The following is a 19478-nucleotide window of genomic DNA, read 5'->3' on the forward strand; positions in this document are numbered from 1 at the left end:
CATGTACGGACTATCAAAAACATATGAGGGCCGGTAGGGACGTCCAAACTTACTTACGCATGGCGGCGCCTCCGTCAAGATTTGCACGCTATCACCACTTACTTCCCCGTACAAACTGTATAATGACATGGGAGTCTGATCGTTGTTGCCACCAACATCAGTATATACTCCTCGGTCTCCCGGAGTCTGTCATTTAAAATAAGATAAATATATTAAACTAATGTCAGATTAAAATATCAAATAACAAACATAAAATGCTAAACTACCCTACCATATACGAGCGTCCAGTCGGAGAAGTATCGTATCCACGCTTGGACGTACCATCATTATATGAATGAATGAACCCCATCACATCTTGTCTAAACTCCCTTAATTTTGACTTCAGCGCAGAAATGGAGCTATCAATTTTGTCCATCCGTCGAATGACATAATCGAAGGACAACTTTGTCCTAGACTGGTATCAGGGTAGACAAATATAACAACATAGTGTTAAAATGATTTATTAATTTATATTTGTGCAATAGAAATGATTATTAAGAAAAATATAACCTCACGATCCTTTGTGTTGTCAGAATCATAGTCCCGGTCGTCCTGGTCAGCTGGAGCATGCTCGTCGCGGTCGTTGTGGTCAGATGGAGCATGCTCGTTATGGTCGTCGTGGTCAGATGGAGCATGTTCATCGCGGTCAGATGGAGCATGCTCATCGCGGTCATCCTGGTTAGCTGGAGCATGCTCATCGTCAATAGGGTTCTGCTCCGGTACCTTCATTCGAATGAGCGGCGCATTGCCTATAAATTGATGCTGCACATGGTACAAAATAATGAATAAATAATTAGTAACATTGTCGATATTTGATAATATACATAACTTTTTACTACTCCATGCCACTTACATTACGAACCCATATCGGGATACGTGGCACGTAATCCTTCACAGACTTCCAATAATTTGTAATTTCCTCATTTGCATCTGCCTGGAGGGTTTGCATAACATTCCCCTGTCATTTGATTACCAAATTTGAAGTTAGAAAATCTTTTTAGTACTTAACATTTTTATTGTTGTTTAAATATATATAATACTTACAACACGAGTGTTATCGTTGAAAAACGAATGCACTGCATCATAAGTTATTTTCGAAGAAACAAATGCCTTCCACTTTAAGATGCGGGGAATATGATTGTTTATCTTTACGGCCCACTGTGATGGTATCCCCTCGATCACTTCGAAAAGCCAAGCCTACAACAAACAAAGTTAAAAAACCACATAAGTTAATTTGGTATAAATATACTACTAACGAACTCTAATATTATTTTTTTTTTTTACCAACTCACCTGAACCCCATGACTGAACCCATAAATATTGTATTTCTCAATATTATGAGAAGGATCTTTCAAACGCTCCATCTTAAATTTGTTGGCCTTCTGGTTCAATGCATTGTCTAAACTGTCGTATATTATTTCCCACGATAAACGACCCCATGGACGACTTCGAAAGTGGTCTATATCGTCAACATGATTCATTAGCTGAAAGTCAGCTTGACTATGATCCTTTCTCCCCTTCAGTACCCTATCTGCAAAGTAATGCAACGCGATTTTCAAGGCATCAGTGTCGTCCATGGCACGAAATTTCAAAGCGGAAAATCTAGCATCCAATTGCTTGAGAGTCAAGTCCTTAAACCGACCACCGAAGTACTTATTAAGCAACCTATGTTGCGTCTTCAAATTTTTTGGTTCGATGTTCGGACCATTGGAAAGCCCCGTAATGAGGCACCATTCTCAAATTGATAAACGAACCAAGTGCTCTCCAATTTGAAACCATAATTGATTTTTATTAGTTTTTTTATGTGCCACTTGCCTAAGCAATAGGTTGTGAAATATAACACCACTGAAATTATAACTACCCAAGTCCAGGAAGTGCCTAAAAACATCACTTCTAAACAATGACAATTGTTTGCGCGTTAGCTTACACTGGATAGCTGCGATGACTTTTTTAAATTTTGACGTCTCTGAAATACGACCCGGGAAATGATCATCAAAATATAACTTCATCACGCCCGGCTCCTTCCTAGGTTCAGGCGGATTGCGCTTTGCCAACTTAGTTTTCGCCATCTACCTGAAACAATTGAAATTTTATTCATTATTGTGTTATTTATAGAATAATAATATTAATAATATAAAATAAATAAGGTATCTACAAAGTAAAAACGGCCTTGGGTGTAATCTATATTTTTATGCGACAATCTATTGCTGCATTTTTTTATCACACACAATCTGAATTTTTGTGCGATGAGTGCCCGTCGCACAAATATTTTTGCGACGGCCGCTTATCGCACAAAAAAATAGTCTTTTCTTTTAGCAACATGCTTGAATTTAAAGCCGACGGCCACCCGTCGCACAAACTTTGGTGCAAGGGGCACCGGTTGTACAAAAATTAAGATCAAATACTCTTGAAAAAAAATCTGAATTTTTGTGCAACCGGTGCCCCTTGCACCAAAGTTTGTGCGACGGGTGGCCGTCGGCACAAAAATTCAGAACGTGTGTTTTGAGTTTTTGTGCGACGGGCACCCTGTCGCACAAAAATGTTTGCGACGGGCACCCGTCGCACAAAAATTCAGAACGTGTGTTGTGAGTTTTTGTGCGACGGGCACCCTGTCGCACAAAAATTTTTGCGATAGGCACTTTTGTTCGACGGACAAACTCGCGCAATGGGAATGGGTGCAGCAAGCATCGCGCGAGCTCGCGCGAGCTGCAGAAAGCAACGCGCGAGCTCGCGCGATGGGTGCTGCACCCATGGCGCTGCAACCCAATCCCACTGCACAATCACGCACCCTTCGCACAAAAAATCTCCGTTACAAAACAACACACTCCCAAAATCCACAACCACCATTACAAGCACTACCACCACCATTGTTATTCTCAAATTTCATTCTTAATTAATCAAATATAAATAAAATGGCTTACTTATGTTGATGGTGTGTGAAGCCGTCGCCGGTGATGGTTGAAGCTGCCGCCGTTTTGCCTCTTGGAGATCTCACGTGAAAGAGGTGGAGTTGGGGGAGAGATGGAGAGGGCACTTTGGTCTTGAAATTTTAGTTTTGGCTAATATTGATTGAAATAAGTTAGTGGGGTTAAAAGTGAAAAATGGAAAATTTTAATGGCTATTTGTGTAAATTCCCCTTAGGATATCAAGGTACGCTTGTACTCCATAGAACTATAGGTTCAATTAATGTCTGATTTGGACTCTAAAAGGTTAAAGAAAGATGAATTAACATTCCAAGAATGAGATTTTTTTTTTCCATTTTTAGTGAGACTTATTAATTAAAACTTGATTTCGTCTTCTTTTTTTTTTTCCTTTTCATGGTATGTACTTTAATTATGAGCAGATTTCTTCTTCGATGCAACCACTATATAAATGACGAACGCTAGACTCACCATTATCATACTTCTTCAAAGCTGAATTAATTAATTGTTAGTGACTTGACTTAAACTTCTCAATAGAAGACATGGGAGCCAAGAACAGCAAAATCTTTATGAAATATGAACAACTAATATGATTTTAGCTATGCATGCAATATAAGCCCCGTTGCAAACTTTTCTTTATTCAAATAAAATAAAATAAAAAAGCCTCAGCAAAATGAGGACCTTTATTAATTATGAAGGGATGCTTTACATAATTGCATACCGTACTGCAAATTTGGGTTATGATTAACTGTATAGGCTATGCAAGGACTTCATACAATAATACACATGGCCCATGTACTACTTATGTTAGTGATGTAAGTTACATTAAATGTAACTTAAAATTTTGCCTAATACACATCATTGCATGACAGTGAGCTAATTAAATTAGTAACAATTTAACTTGCACTACAATTTATGATGAATCGTTATATTAATTTGATCCCAACTCAATGTGAAAAAAATTAAAAAAAAAATCCCAACTTTGTTCACATATATAGCACTATTAATAATGATAAGGATCCTATAATTTGAGTCCTAACTTAAGTCCCAAATATTGCGTGTCATTCGTCTATTGAATAGTAGATTTCATAGATAATAAAATTACTTAACCACGTCTACTAAATGAATGCCACATTAGTTGAGACTCAAGTTAAGACTTATATGTTGAGATATCTAACATTACTCATAGCATAACTATATTAATAAATCTTTTTTTTTAATATGTGAAAAGAACTGTGCTAAGTAAAGCCAAAATACGCAAAAAGATTAGCTTGAAACCTTTTTAAAGTATTATCTGAGGCTCTATTAATCACAACAGTTGTTCTAAAAGAACATCAAAGAGCAATCATTTTCGTGATTTCTTGGTTTTATTTTCTGAAAAAAATTCCCCTTACTTGTTCTACGTAGTTTTCTTTTGCTAATTAAAACTAGTTAAACAATATTACCACTATATAATTAAAAAACGAGTTTATACCAAAACCCTAGGTTCCCCATTATTGCACTTCTTAAAACTTTATAGAAATATGGGACTGCACTTGAAAAGGGCGATATTAATTTGTTTTCTGCTGTTACTTATCAAGCTAGCTAACTACCTAGCAGTTATAATGCATTCGATCTTATTCTGTTCATCTAACAATCTTATTTTTATCATGAATTAGATCTTGTGCTTCAAATATAATTAGCATGTCGATCATTAACTAATCATAAATTCATATGGTGATTGTTGCTAGAATTAGTACTCTTCAAATCAAGTAGACTTTGGAACAACTCAAATTTTGTTTTACTCTTTTATTTATCCTCAAATAAATCTTATTAAGATGAAAGACTTTATATTATATAATTTCATATTACTCTTTCCTGCAAAATCGAAATATAATTACAATTTTAATTTAATTCGATCACAATAATTAATCGCAAAAACCGTCAAGGGTATTTTCGTAGTTTCGCTCATGAAATACATAAATCTAACAAACTTCCGGAGGACCCAAGCTGCCACGTGCTATAGCTTTCCCGCCAAAACCATAACTAACTCCCTGCATAGCAAAACGATTAATCCCCTTAAAAACCAAAGAACCAAGTTCTGCAACTACAGCGAAATTATTGAATCCTCCACAACAATGGCGGCGAAACTTGTAATCTCTCTCATCCTGCTCTCTCTTTTCTCTCTCTCCTATCCTCTCCCCGACAACTCCGTCTCCGACGCCGTCGAAATCCTCTCAAACTCCGGCTACCTATCAATGGCTCTTACTCTTGAATTCGGCTCCAAATTCTTAACCCCACCATCTCCGTCGCTCACAATCTTCTCTCCGTCCGATTCCGCTTTCGCTTCATTCGGCCAACCCTCTCTTGCCGTCCTTCAGCTTCACTTCTCCCCACTTTCTTTTCCTTCAACCTTTATGAAAACTCTCCCCTACCATGCCAAGATCCCAACAATGTCCCCTAATCACACCTTGATCGTCACTTCTCTGCCGTCCGATGACCAAGTTTCACTCAACGGTGTCAAGATTAATCAGCCGGAGATTTACGATGACGGGTCGCTGAGAATCTTTGGAATAGAGACGTTTCTGGATCCAGATTATTCTGTTTCCGAGTCCCAAGATGGGGCCGATCCTGACCTCACTCTCGGTCAATCTGTTGAATGCTTGGAATCGGTGAGAGGAAGCGAAATGAATTTCGATGACGCCGTTAGGTATTTGACAACTGAAGGGTACAATGTCATGGCTTCATTTCTTCAACTGCAGCTGGTGGGATTCAAGGACCAGAGTGTAGTGCTGACTGTGTTTGCACCTCCTGACGAAGCTTTCCAGGGCTATTTTGGTAACTTCAGTGAGTATTCATCGATCTTTCTCAGGCATGTTGTGCCTTGCAAGATTTCTTATCAGGATTTGATTGATTTCGATCAAGGAACGGTGTTGCCAACGTTCTTGGAGGGGTTCAAGATTAATGTCACGAAATCTCTCAAGGACTTGTATCTCAACAATATTCGCGTTAGCGGCCCGAGTTTGTACTTGAATGACTGGATGTATATTCATGGTGTTGAAAAGATCGTACCTGAATATGTGCCACAATCATCTCAGATCGGAAGCTCGATGGTGAATCTTAAGTTCTTGACCATTTTGGTAACTTTTTCTTCTCTGTTCTTTTGTATCTTCAGCCTCTAGCGATGTGATGATCAACATGACTAGCCTAGATTAGAAGCGTCTATATTTTGGTGTTTCCCCTAATAGTAATTTGTAAATCAGAAGCTTTTAACTGGTTTCCGTTAGTGAAGTTTCGTTTTAGATTTTATTTTCGTTAGAAGCATCTCTTTTGATCAATTGCTCAGTTTGCCTGAAGACAGAGAGAAGGAAAATGATTGGGTAGAAGCTTGACAGTGGAGCAATGTTTTTATTTGTGCCACTGTACATTAGATACTGTGCAACAAGTCATTAAATGTATGATAAATAATTGTATTTAGGGGAAGCAAGCAGACTAGTGGCTGCATAAAGCAGAACAGAACTGAGGGAATTGGAAACTGTAGTGTTAAGACTGTTAGTCCAACTGTAGTGTTAGTCCTCAGTGAACAAATACTCGAGTTTTCGATGGAGCAAGAACCACGTTGCTTCTGTTTTTTTCGAAACATCTCAGGGATGCCATAATTTGCAATATCAGGTGAAATATAAAATGTGAATGTATCAGAACTTCTCTCTGTTCATTGAAAGCTTGTTCTGGAGCTAATTCATAAAATAAATAAATAAAGGGGCTTAGAGTCTCTCCTATCATTGACCTCTATCAACTAATGGAGTTTCCTCAATTTGTCAATCTTCTGAGCCAAAACAACAGCAGTTTCCTCCATTCCCTCATCTCGAAGAGCTTGTTTTAGATTACTAAACAACTGCCCAGGAGGTCGAATACCAATATCCAGCATCTCTTGAAAGTACTTGCAAGCGTCATCTAGCTTGTCCTCATGGCACAAGCTATTAATCAATGTCGAGTACATGTGCATTACAGGAAGAACTCCCCTTGCCTTCATCTCATCCCAAATCCTCATCGCCATATCTACTTGGGCGTTGTAGCAAAACATCCTGACTACAATCTCATAGGTACTGACAGTTGGCTCAGTCCCTGGCTTGCGACTCATTCTCTTAAAAACCGAATAAGCCTCTTCTGTTCTTCCAGCCTTTATTAGGTGATGAAGAACTATATCATAAGTTCGAGAATTTGGACCAATGCCACACTTCCTCATCTCATCCATCATCCTATATGCATCATTAATCCTCATTGACCAACAGTAAGCCCCCACAACAGCATTGTAAGTAGGCGCCTCCGGTTCAAATCCTCTCTTCTTTGACTGTCCAAAAAACTGGAGAGCTTCGCTTAACCTCTTCTCAGACCCCAACCCATTAATCAAAGTACAGAAAATATGAGGACTGGGCTTGCAATTCGTTGCCTCCATTTCGCGAAACAACTCAACCGCTTCATCATACCTCTTAGCGCTGCAATGTGCATTAATCATTATCCCATAACTCACAACATCTGGCTCAAAACCATCATCCTTCATTTCTCTATAAACCTCATTCATGCTCAACAAATTCTTCTGTTGCCCCCACCCTTCTAACAAAATCGTGTAGGACTTAATATCAGGATCAAATCTTCTCTTCTTCATTTTGTCAAACACCTCCTGTGCCCTCTCCACATGTCTTGACTTACACAAGGTATCAATCAATCTATTAAAATCCGGCAATTCTTGCTTCAATCCGAACTTGTCCATTTTCTCAAAAGCATCTATTGCTTCATTAACCCTCCTAGCTCTCGCATATCGCCTCGAAATTAAAGCAAATGTGTCATTAGTTAGCAACCTTTTTCGCTTCATTTCACTCACCAAGTCCCATATCAATTTGAATTGCTTAACTTTTCCCAGAGATTCAATCAAAGCATTGTAGCTCTCAGTGCTGTATTTAAACCCTTTTTGCTTCTCAGCCCACCTAAAGAACGATAAAGCCAGAACGCCTGCGTTGCTTAATCTCTTCAAAACCTCAAGAACAAGCGTTGGAGATACCTCAATTGAAGCAACATCAAGTGAAGATTCTACATTTGCAGTGTTGGTTAACACAATTTTACAGATTCTTTCAATTTGGGCATTTGGTGGGTCTTTCTTCTCGATGTCAATAGATACTTGGGTTTCATCTGAAGTAACATGAACTGATCTGTACGAGTTAAGATGATTTCGGAGAGACCAAGGTGAGATTTTGCTGCTGGGTGTAGAATTGAGAATCAAGGTTTGGCCTTTGGCGATGAAAATAGTTGTGCTTTTTAATGAATTAGAGGAAAATGAAAGATTTGATTTTTGGGGTATTATTTCGAGGGATTTGAGAAATCGAAAGCGACCCATTTGAGAGAAAAAGATCAAACTCAGAATCAGAAAAGTGAAAGATGAGAGACGAGGCCTTCACGCTAGTAAAATTACAAATAAAATGGCTTTTACGTTACCCCATGCCCCGCAATGCGCTGTTGAGTGAGTGTTAACGAAGCCATTGCCCAACTTCTAATCAAATAAGAATGCGACAACAAATTGTAGAAAATTTATCGTCCAAATCTCACTTAAAAAGATTAATCTTAATCGGGAAATATATATCATATGTAACAAAAGCTGATTTACTTCGGGCGAAATTTCCTCCGTGAATTCCCATGTGTTGATCGACACAATTTTAAGATTAAAGCCATATCCTTCTGCTAGTCAATTCAATCCATCATCCCACTTCGAAGCTAACGCACATGAAGAACCCCACATATACACAAACAAAGACACAAGAGACGGAGAAAGCGAGAGAGAATTGGACAAAACAAATATGAAACAAGATCAATGCAACAAATTGGAATTTAATCTAAATGAATGGACTGATCCGGTACCCGAAAAAAGTGTCCGTCCATATTCCAATAGAAATATAGAATAGTGGTAGAACATACAACAGCGTGCAATGGCAGGAAAAGTGGGAGATACTCATCCTCTTATTGATCAACTTCCGTTGCTCTGCCTTGATTCTCTTGTCTCCCCTTCATCTCTTGCCCCATCTTATAAACACTATTACAGCCTGTGACTTGGGGGTAACTTCAAAAAATGGCCTAGAAGACAAACGAATGTCTCAATTGACTCTAGTCTTTTTTAACATTTTACAACTTCCGATGCCAAAAAAATTGCATCAAGACTCCGAAAAACCTTCATTCAGCTTATGCGCCTTCATTTGCACTGATTCGACTGGGAGCTCCAGTCATCGAGAAGGTTTGTAATGGTATCTTCCAACTTTGTTGCCTGCTGACCAGGCTTCAAAACATTAACATCACCCCATTGGGTGCAAGGATCCATCCACCAACTCCTTTGGCCAGTGCACCACGCCCCCGGAGCAACTCGATTATGTCCACGCTTGAGGATCTTTTCGTCAATCATGTTCAGCACAGGATCATCCTTCTGAAATTGTCTGGCAAAGACAACTCCACTTTGAACCATTTGATCATAATCAGAAACATTGAGAAAGTGAGGTTCCATTTTTGGAGGATTGTCCCATATCATATATCTCAAATCACTGTTTATGGTTGTGTTCTTAAACTCCGGTGCGTTGCAAATGACAGAGTGGAAATACACTTCTTGAGATAACATTACAATGTTGAAATACATAAGCAGGGTGCGAGGTAGGTTATCCCATCCAAAAACACAAAATTCTAGGAAAGATCGACTTAAGACAAACCACTGTGAACCTGCAATGCAAGAACCCCTTTCAGTGCGACCTAAACAACATAGCATATCAATAAGATAATTTTGATTTTCAAATGGCAAAATAGCATATATTTGAGAATTAGACTTTGCCTGTGAATACTTTAAAAGCATCAGGCGTTGGTCGCTTCTCTGTAGCTTGAAAAATTTGGCTCTTCCTCGCTAAGTAAAGCCCTGGGTCAACTATAACAGGCTGGATCCTTTGAGATCTGCAGCAACAAAGGACAGATATTTCAGATTTCATTTAAACTCAGCAACATAAATGACTGAATTCAGCAAAACGGGTTTCCCTACTCTTTCCATCCAAGGTCACTGGTGTGATCAATGAAATTGAGATCTCTCCTAACAGAAGAAAACGCATGGGCAAGATCTGAAAGCAGAAAATAAAAGCAAACAATTAATATATTGCAGAGTCTATGCAGAAAGCACCACAAGAAAACAAGTTGCATACAAGAAGAACATGGTGGAGTTAATGACATCAGATCATTTAGGCACACTAAAAACCATAGAAGAAAATATATCCAAAGCCATTACTCATATTACCAGAGATATTAAAGTATGTTTTACGAGATGGTAAATGTAGCATTCAATCAAATAAGCATACAACCGGAACCACAGGCTCCCAAAATCTGTCTTGTGAGTAATAAGAAGCCCTAATCTTGAGCAATAAACTATCATCAACATCTAAGGTTTTCAATATAACACCTGAAGGAAACATATAAAACTATAAGACCCCCAAGTGTCTCTTGAGCAAGTAAACTTGTCAAAACCTTTGTGGCAGTATATTATCGCATCCACAAACAGCGCCATTGACTATTTGTCTCACTCAATGGGAAAACTTATCCTGCACAATAATCCGGGAAAATCAATCCTTGCTGCAATACAATGGCTTCTGCCCTTTAAAGTGAGCCTCAGATTAGCCACCCAGTAATCATCGTACAATTGTTTATTTGACGAAAGCGATTCCTTCAAATCCATGATGAGTTACAAAAGATATAGTGAAGGTATAGGTGGTTCAAGAAAGTAGATAAATGCTCAGAACATTGAACATTCACCAAAATTTTTTCTTTTCATCTTCATCGCTGTTTTTTCCAGAAACTGAGCTTGAATTTTCCTCATTTATTTCCAGTAGATTTCTGATCCACTTCACTCCCATGGAATATTTGAAGCTTGTACTCTGTTGAAAAAATTTTCCCCTTCATTCAGAAAAGTGGTAATGTGCACGTCATGTCTCCCTCCCTGTGCACCTACCTCCCCATCATTCAGTCTCACCTGCCATACTTCCTTTCCCTCCCTCCCTCCCTCTGTGTGTGTGTGTGTGAGAGAGAGAGAGAGAGAGAGAGAAAACATAGTTACTTCCTCTATTAGAAGGCAATTCACCTATGGCCTAGATGTCATTGTGCATAGGCTCTTTCAAGATTTATCTCAGAAGTACGCGACTCTTTTCTACCTGCTAACTTGATGCCAATTAAGCCTAATTTGAACACAACAAGTCTCAGTGTGTATATATTATGACTATGGGTACCCCCCATGCACATATCTCACGTACACATCAGCTACCCAGACAATTAAGTCAAACCAAAACTAGAAAATCAGACTTTGATGGGCATGGGCTAGACAATTCACAGTAGACCTACAACTAGCTAGAGACTAGACAATATTAGACACAATATTAGACACAATCTGACAAATAAGTGGAACAACCAATAAATCTAACATCTATTGGGACAAACAGCTTGTTTCAATGAAAGAGATTTTGTCAATTTGGTTGTCAGCCAAAATTAACATTTGGAACAAGCACAGCGACTCTGTAACCCACCAGCAATGCAAGAAAAGTTTAAGTTGAGACCTCAGATCTACATGAGGCCAACTCTGCTCCTACACAACTTATTGGTCCCCCTATGCCTAATTGCATCCTACAGAAACGTTGCCTAATTGGCATCCATATTTAATCTCTTTCATACTCAGTAAACTATCAGAGTCCAAAGAAACTGATATAAACTTAATCACCACAATTCCCCCTCCAGATCAAAGAAAAGGCAAACATACTGATAACTACAGAGATTTGATTTTTTAAGTACGAACTGAAATATATTAAAACAAAATAATAATAATAATAATGAAATGTCTACTTGAAGATAAGAAACTTTTGAGTCCTATGTATCATTTCCATATTTCTACAATAACAATCTTAAATATGACTCAAATACAAAAATCTGAAAAAGCAGATAATCCTTACTACTTTCCTTGATAATTTAGTGTTTTATTATTGTACGCTAAACCAACATAAATTCCTCAAATCCTGATCCGAAAAACTAACACTTTCAAATCCTCCTGTGATCATGACCAAAGAGCAAGCAAAACCCAGCAATAAATTATAATTTAGTAATACACTCAAATCACATAACCACAAATACAATAAATACAGTTCAACAATCTCATCAAACAAAAACATTTAAAAATACTAAAAAGGAAAGCATACCATCTTGAGTAACAAGCGGATAATCCAAAGCACTTAAGGCAATGAACCAATTCCACCCTTTATCAACCTTCAACAGAATAGCAGCCGCACGCAAAACTGCAGCTACATTACTAGACCCCACAAAATTAACTCTGTCAGGCTTCCCCACAACATCAACATTACCAAAAGCCCTTACCGCCGGCACCGACCTAACCGCCGCAGCAAGCTTCAATCTCTCGTCATCAGACGCATCGGCTGCAAGATGCAACAGGTACCGATTTCTGGGATGATATAACGCCAAAAGTAACCGAAAGATCCGATCTTTGTCTCCTGTGCCGCCCGAAATATAGTAAGCAAAAGCAGGTGGATAGTGAGCCCCGTGATGAATCACCGAAGGAAAAGGCCTAGAAGAAGTGAAAGTTGAAAAAGAGTAGAGCAAGAGAAGTAGAAGTGATAGTAATGCAGCTGAAAAGAGAGTGAAAAGCCTTCTCTTTTCTGCCCCCATTACAAAATTTAACAATAAAGTTTTGATTTTTCTTGATTTATCATTAATGGGTATCCCTCATTTGACTTCAAAATTGCAGATTCCCTCGCTATTTGGGGTTTGCTAACAATTGGGTATCAACAAAATTGACTTAACTTCTCGTGGGTTCGAATTGAGGATTCTGATTAGGGTCAGAGTTAGGGTTTTCTGTCACAAGCTGAGATTTGAGTTAATAAAGAAAGACAAGAGTTGAATTTGGGAGATTTGATTTTCAGTTTGGTTTTGATCTGATGAGCAAGCGAGATGAAGACCAAAGCTGTGTGCAAGTTTTACTTTACTTGCGTTTGTAAACAGTTCTCGGGACGCAGATGCCCACTTTCTTTGTCGGGCGTGTTAGCTACTTCCTAGTTGCATGGACGAGCGTGTGTGTAAGACGCGCTTAGTTGGAAGGTGAGGGTTGACGAGGTTTTATGATTTTCAAAGCGATCTGGAACTGTACTGTTTTTGGTCTCTCAGAAAATTCTGCTATTTCCCGTAAAAAATCTCTCTTTTTTTTTTTGTTTTTCTTATTCTGTTAATTAACTAAGAGATTTTTCTTCTGTTTTTTGGTGCAGCCGCTTGGGAATCACGGGTCTAGCTACAAAATTGGATCGATTAATATGATTAATGATGTTATTTTAACTTATTAATGCTTTCAATCTATAATATAATAATGTCTATGTTATTATTTATAAAATAATACATCAAAATCATACATTGATCAATTTTTTTTTTTTACTTCCGTGTGTATGAATTAAATTTGAAATGTTTTTTTTTTTACTTTGCAATTTATATCAATTTTTTTTAACACGGTACAATTTAAAAATTTAAAAGTTAAAAACAATCCCATTAACTAATTTTCCCTCCATGTTAATTAAATTAGGAAAGGCAACACAATTACACCTATTATGCACACATAATGGCGACTAACTATTAACCACTAAAGATTCGGATCATTAAAAGGAAAACGAAAATTAAAAAAAGAAGTGTAAAGAGGGAATTAAAGCCTTTTAATTGCACAATAGGTGGTACGCCTGTTGGTTTTCATAAATATTATGTGCCAAATTCGGTCAGACAAATTGCGTTAGATGCAAGTAGTAAAATCAAAACAAAGATAATTGACCCCCCAAAAAAAGATGAGAATGCGAAAAATAGGCCTCGTGTTTATGACCAGGTCAAAAATGGCGCGTGGGTTTACATAAGTCTCCAATTTGTTAATGGTAGGTTCACCATCAATGACCTGAGGCACTTTTTGTCCCTGTCATTTCTGATTCTATGTGGACATAATTTATGTGGCTTTGTAAACGGTTGATAACCTATACAGCTTTCGGCCCCTTTCTTATTGTATAATAAGTTTTCCATTGTCTCGCTTTCGATGAAATTGAAGTTTATAATGTGATAATGATGTTTACCATGCTAGTGATATAAATAATTAGTGTACGGCTTGTCACTATGACTAAAGCTCATAAATTTTCCTTTAAAAACAAGAATGAGTTTGACTACGGTTATATTATTGCCGGTGCTTTATGTATCTAGCAAGTAAATGACTTCAATAATTCTAATTGAAAGTTTATTTAATTAAAAAAAAAAAAACTTAAAAGCCACTTGTAGTTGGGGTAGTGGGTACATATATTTTTTAGGTTTAAGAAGATATTGTCAAAAAAATATAAATCCGAATATGATTTTATTAATGACATCCAAACGAAACAAAACGCCATATGAAACGGAGGATTGTGCAGCAACACAAGATGGAAGATTTACAGAGTCCGAAGCCATTGTTGGAATGTTATAATTTTTCAAGCATATGGGCTATGTCTGTGTTATATATCCAACACCATAAAACAATTTTTACCTCCCTTTTCAGCATATCAATATAGATTTTGTAACATTCGCTTTGGCCTTCCAAATCATTCTCAATGAGTTGCTCACATTTCTTACCTTCCACGTCGAACATGTCTACATACAACTTCCAATCAGATTTTTTAAAACTTGTTTTTCTTTCTTTTTATTCAATCATACTCAATGGAACTTCTCACGAAAGAAAAAGAAAGAAGGAAAAAGAACTTACAAACAAATTAGAAAACATAATAATAATAAATAAAAAAACCCCATCAGATAATTGTTAAAGGTTTTGCACTCACCAATTCTACAACATCTCCCTCCACAGAAAAAAATAATAATAATAAAATAAACAAAATACCCTCCCCTGAAAGTGGGATGACTTATTTGGCTTTGTATGCCAGGCACGACGTATAAATATGAAATATTCACTATATATGGTTTCTCTTGGTTCTCTTGGAGTGTTGTGTACCTGCGTATCATTTGCAAGTTCGTTCAACTTCTCAATCCGAGTCAACTGAGTCTTCATCACTGCCTTCGCTGTCACTGCTGCTACTGCTCCCGCTAGCACTTGCGCTCCCACTGCTTCCGCTCCCACTGCTACTGCTAGAGCTGGATGACTGCTCATCCTTCTCTGCTGCATGCACCTGTGCTCTAAGGGCTTCTGCTGCATTTGGCCCCTTGTTTGCTTCATCACCACTGTCATCTACGTCAGCAATCTCATCATCAGAGTCGTTTCGGGGTATACTGATGTCAAACCCACCATCAGCCTTTCGTTCAGCAGCATTGTCTTCATCAGGTGATACAGCACCAAAAATGTCATCAATATCTATATCTTGATGTTCATCAGCATCATCATTTTTTGGGTCTGGTGAGCTAATGGTCAAATTTGGTTGCTCAAACGGATCAACAATTCCCTTAACAGTGGCAGCAGGCTTTGCACCTGTCATGTGATTATTATATTTATTATAAATTCAACAATACAATAGTTGCTAAGGAACTAATCCACCAAAGTACAATCATCCCCCCAAAAAAAAAAAAACTCATTATGAGTATCACCAAATCATACAGCTTTTCTCCCAAAACAAGAAAATGCATATGGGGTAAGGAAAGTTAAAAAATAATAAATAATAAACATAAAAAGATTTGAGTATGTTATCCAATTGCAGATAATCAAGTTTGACATATCTCATTCCACATGATAACGTGGCCAGGCAATGGTTTAGCTTATTTATTTGTGTGAGTAGAGTACTGGCTTCACATGGAAATGCAGGTTACTAGGTTCCAATTACAGAAAACAAATAGGCACATTGCTAAATAGTACTGTGACCTGACTATGTGTTACAGTTTTTTTGCACTTTGATGCCATATATGCATGCTTCTTTTTATGGCTTAAGATTTTATGCTTACATTCAAAATCGAAGTGCATATAAAGCACCATAGTGGAGTGAGAAGCTACCTCCTGAGGACTAAGGCTTAATGAATTTATACTTGGATTTGAATTTGGTCCAGGTTTATAAAAACTCAGCTCCATGTTTAGATGCACACAATGCAGTAAGAAAAGCACCAATTGCCAGATTTTGTATATCTACAGTAGGATGCTTGCTGAGGAAAGGATCGAGAGAGAAGAAAAAAGAGAAAAAGAAGACGATATCTTTGATTTTAAGTTTTAAGAGATCAAATTATCTTCAACAGAACTTGAATGGATGAGAAAACCAGTAAGGCATCTCCTATGAAGTCATGAAACCAACAGTTCTGCGGACCTGGTTAATATTAGGTCAAAACATAGGAAACTGGATGACAGGTAAAAAACAGATGAAAGAGACATGAACCAACAGCAACATGTCAAAATAATGAAAATCACATCTAAGTATTGAAAGATGGTGTTCTGAAGCAGATTTAAAAGCAGTGCACAAGATGGCAAGAAGAGAAAGCAATTTCTGCTTTTGACAATCTTTTCACTTTTAATGAAATTATGCATGAAGACTTCTAATGCAGCATATTTCATTGCTAGTCATATGTTGCATCTTTTGGAACTTGAAATAATGCCAGAAAACTTTCAGCAGTAATTTATTTTTCCCAATGAGAAGGTCAGTACGGGAGCCGCAGAAGCAAATTAAACAAACCTGAATTCTCCAGATGGCCAATATCAATTCTTTCCACCTGAACCTGTTCAAAACCAGAGCAAGATAAGGCTTCAAATGCGAAAAGAAAAGAATCGTGTCAATACAGGTATCCTTTTCTATATAGAATTAGAACAGAGAACACAGTAGGAAACACAATCCTCAAGCTTGGAATATGATTCTGTGCAAGCAATACACAAGTTATCAGTACACGTAATCAAAGTAAGGAAGAAAACACAAAGATTCATAGATGTACAAATATATCATATATATTGGGTCATTGCCATCATTACTCAATACACTATATAATATCCACATTATGTAAACACACAAGAAACAGGAATATATCTTATCTCAATCTTATCTCAATCACGGGCAAGACATACTACAGCTGTCAGTTCAACCAATTAAAGGATTGACGCATGCTGTGCCATTTTAACTCTTATTCAATTAAGACAGTACTTATTGTGTAGCTGATCATAATACCTTACTCTCTTACGACCAAATCAATGAAAAAGCTCATCCTTGAAGTTCCAACCTGGAGGGTGATTTTTCGAAATTAATGCAATAGCTTTTGGTCACCATTCAAAAAGATGAACCAACACTGAAACTTTTGGACATTAGATACAGCAAAAAGAACAACTCATAGCCTGTTTTTAAAATCCAATTCACCATCCTAAATTTTCTTCATAAGCAACAATTAATGCCAAAAGAAATCAACTACTAATAGGAGCTCACCGGCACAGCAGGAATTGTGCTTTTACCCACTTGAACTGGTTTCGAACCCTTTCCAACTGGAGATAATTTTGGTTCCAATACTGCCCCAAGCTGAGCAGCAGTAACAGCAGAAGTAGATTCCCCAGGCTGTCGAACATGACGGAGCTGCTTCACGGCTCGGTGAAGTCGCTCCAACCGGAATGTTTGACCATCAAAAAACAACACGGCATCATTTTCTTTGTAGTCCTCACTACTTCCCTCAAATGTCACTTTGGGTTTCCCTATTTGATTGTTTTGAAACTCCACAGAAACTCTATTGTCCTTTTTCTTGTGCAAGCTTCCAGGCTTAGTCTTATCAATTGAAGCCGGCTTAAATTCATCTACAACAACGCCCGAATTCAAAACAAAATTGGATTATAAGAATCAATAAAATCAACTCCAATTCGATAAAATCTATAGCTCAATGGTTCCTAATTTTTTTTTTAAATTACTTTTCATTCGATTTGAAAAGGATAAACCAAAACTGAGTTGCTAACAATGAGCAAATTGATCCACAAGAATAAAAAATTTTAAAAATAAATTTAACGTCACTGTTTGGCAGCTATTTTCTCAGCAACCAAACACACCATTCGTGGTCCTTTTTCGTAATTTATAAAGAAAAAAAAAGGTTTTCAATTCCAATCTAATAAATTTGAAAAACTGATAGAAAAAGAAGTCCTAATTTAATCATAGTTGAACTTTTACTTGTTATTTGATTGCAAAAACAATTTACCAAAAAGAAAAGTCAAAATGTTAATGAACTGATCTGCAGCAATGCCAAAATAAAACAAAACAAACTCGTTCACAACAATAAACATAGTCGAAATTCGTAAACTCATTGATATATCTGAAACTCTGTTTGTTTAGTTGTTTCGAAAAGCACTTTTCAGTACCAAACAGACCATTATCGATCCTTTTCTCCCATTTTTCTTCTCCCACAAAACGAAAGAGAAAAGTTTTAACTTACATCGTAGAGTGCAGTATTTATTTGATGAATCCTCCTTGAATGAGGAACCGAGAGTCAGATTGTACCAGCGATCGGGCTCGGGCCCCGTCTTCGGCTCCTCCTTGGAGTTGTTCGCCATTTGCGATAAAGATCAGGAGATTGTTGGAAAAGAAGAGAAGAGCATTAGGGCCCCACCTGCACCTTGTGCTGCTGACATGGCAAGATGTAATTGGATGTTACTCCAACTTAGTAACTGGAGGGAGGGACGTATCGACTGCAGGGTGTTTTGTGAGGAAGATGAATTTGGAATCTGAGTTCGGTGTGGGAGAGTGTAGGATATTAAGTTGCGGATGGTGTAACTTGTGCCACTTGGAGAGGGGGCCCCAGTCGATGGGGTGATTGTGTGACGTGGATTTGAATGATTCAAAGAAAGTTGTGACAAGTCTGAGGAGGCATATATCGAATAGATGCTCAGACGCCACTGAATACCTGAAGCACTGAACGGGGCGGGGCGCGGCGCGCACGTGCACTCAAGGACTTACAGCCATCTGGTCGAGTTCATGGTTCATTCTTCGAGTTATTCGAATGGCTGTGGCTAAGCTGTAATTCACTTAGGGGGAATTGCGTGGGATATACTCTATTTCTTTCAAAATACTCAATATATACTTAAAATTATAACACTCTTAAATTTAACACATATATACTCTAAAAAAACTAAAAAAAGTACAAAAATAATTACAATTAAATCCTCATAAAACTAAACCCAACTCTTAAAAGTCGGATAAATAGTCGAGAATACTCGACTTCAACCAAACCATACACAATTAGTAATTCAACATAAATTCTCGACTTTTTCATGTTAGTCGGGTAAATAGTTAAGAATACTCGACTTCAATTGAAAAAAAAAATTATCTGAAATTTTTTTGATTTTTTGAAATAAGTCGAGTAAAGAGTCGAGAATATCTTACTTTAATTTAACTTACCCAATATCCATTCAGCAAAAATTTTCGATTTTTCATTGAAGTTCAATAATTGGTTGTGAATACTTGACTCAAATTGAAATGAAAATTTTTCTTTTAATTAAGTCAGGTAAAAAGTCAAGTATACTCGACTTTGGTTGTG

At 37.5% G+C, this 19478-nt stretch overlaps 4 protein-coding genes across 5 annotated transcripts; 1 reads left to right on the forward strand and 3 right to left on the reverse strand.

Moving 5' to 3' along the window:
• Positions 1 to 5039: 5039 nt before the first annotated feature.
• LOC18053568 (putative fasciclin-like arabinogalactan protein 20) lies at positions 5040 to 6121 on the forward strand. Its single transcript, XM_006448231.2, has one exon. It carries the CDS (start codon positions 5078 to 5080, stop codon positions 6119 to 6121), a length of 1044 nt encoding a protein of 347 aa, XP_006448294.1. The 5' UTR covers positions 5040 to 5077.
• Positions 6122 to 6634: 513 nt separating this feature from the next.
• On the reverse strand, positions 6635 to 8544 carry LOC18053569 (pentatricopeptide repeat-containing protein At1g71060, mitochondrial). Its single transcript, XM_006448232.2, has one exon. It carries the CDS (start codon positions 8329 to 8331, stop codon positions 6736 to 6738), a length of 1596 nt encoding a protein of 531 aa, XP_006448295.1. The 5' UTR covers positions 8332 to 8544; the 3' UTR covers positions 6635 to 6735.
• A 243-nt stretch (positions 8545 to 8787) lies between these two features.
• On the reverse strand, positions 8788 to 13046 carry LOC18053570 (beta-glucuronosyltransferase GlcAT14A). 2 transcript variants are annotated; one of them, XM_006448234.2, is made up of 4 exons: positions 12191 to 13046; positions 10003 to 10078; positions 9802 to 9917; positions 8788 to 9722 (listed from the first exon to the last, which is right to left on the reverse strand). In XM_006448234.2, exons 1-4 carry the CDS (start codon positions 12672 to 12674, stop codon positions 9178 to 9180), a joined length of 1221 nt encoding a protein of 406 aa, XP_006448297.1. In that variant the 5' UTR covers positions 12675 to 13046; the 3' UTR covers positions 8788 to 9177. The 2 variants fall into 2 exon arrangements, with proteins under 2 accessions (XP_006448297.1, XP_006448296.1); XM_006448233.2 differs by having other exon boundaries at positions 8788 to 9692; positions 12191 to 13044.
• A 1745-nt stretch (positions 13047 to 14791) lies between these two features.
• Positions 14792 to 18979, reverse strand: LOC18053571 (ELL-associated factor 1). The gene is made up of 4 exons (XM_006448235.2): positions 18378 to 18979; positions 17393 to 17751; positions 16658 to 16700; positions 14792 to 15474 (listed from the first exon to the last, which is right to left on the reverse strand). The coding sequence occupies exons 1-4, from the start codon at positions 18493 to 18495 to the stop codon at positions 15035 to 15037; spliced, it is 960 nt and encodes a 319-aa protein (XP_006448298.1). The 5' UTR covers positions 18496 to 18979; the 3' UTR covers positions 14792 to 15034.
• Positions 18980 to 19478: the final 499 nt, after the last annotated feature.

Source organism: Citrus clementina, unplaced genomic scaffold (genome assembly GCF_000493195.1).
Source record: "Citrus clementina cultivar Clemenules unplaced genomic scaffold, Citrus_clementina_v1.0 scaffold_2, whole genome shotgun sequence".
Lineage (NCBI taxonomy): Eukaryota > Viridiplantae > Streptophyta > Magnoliopsida > Sapindales > Rutaceae > Citrus > Citrus x clementina.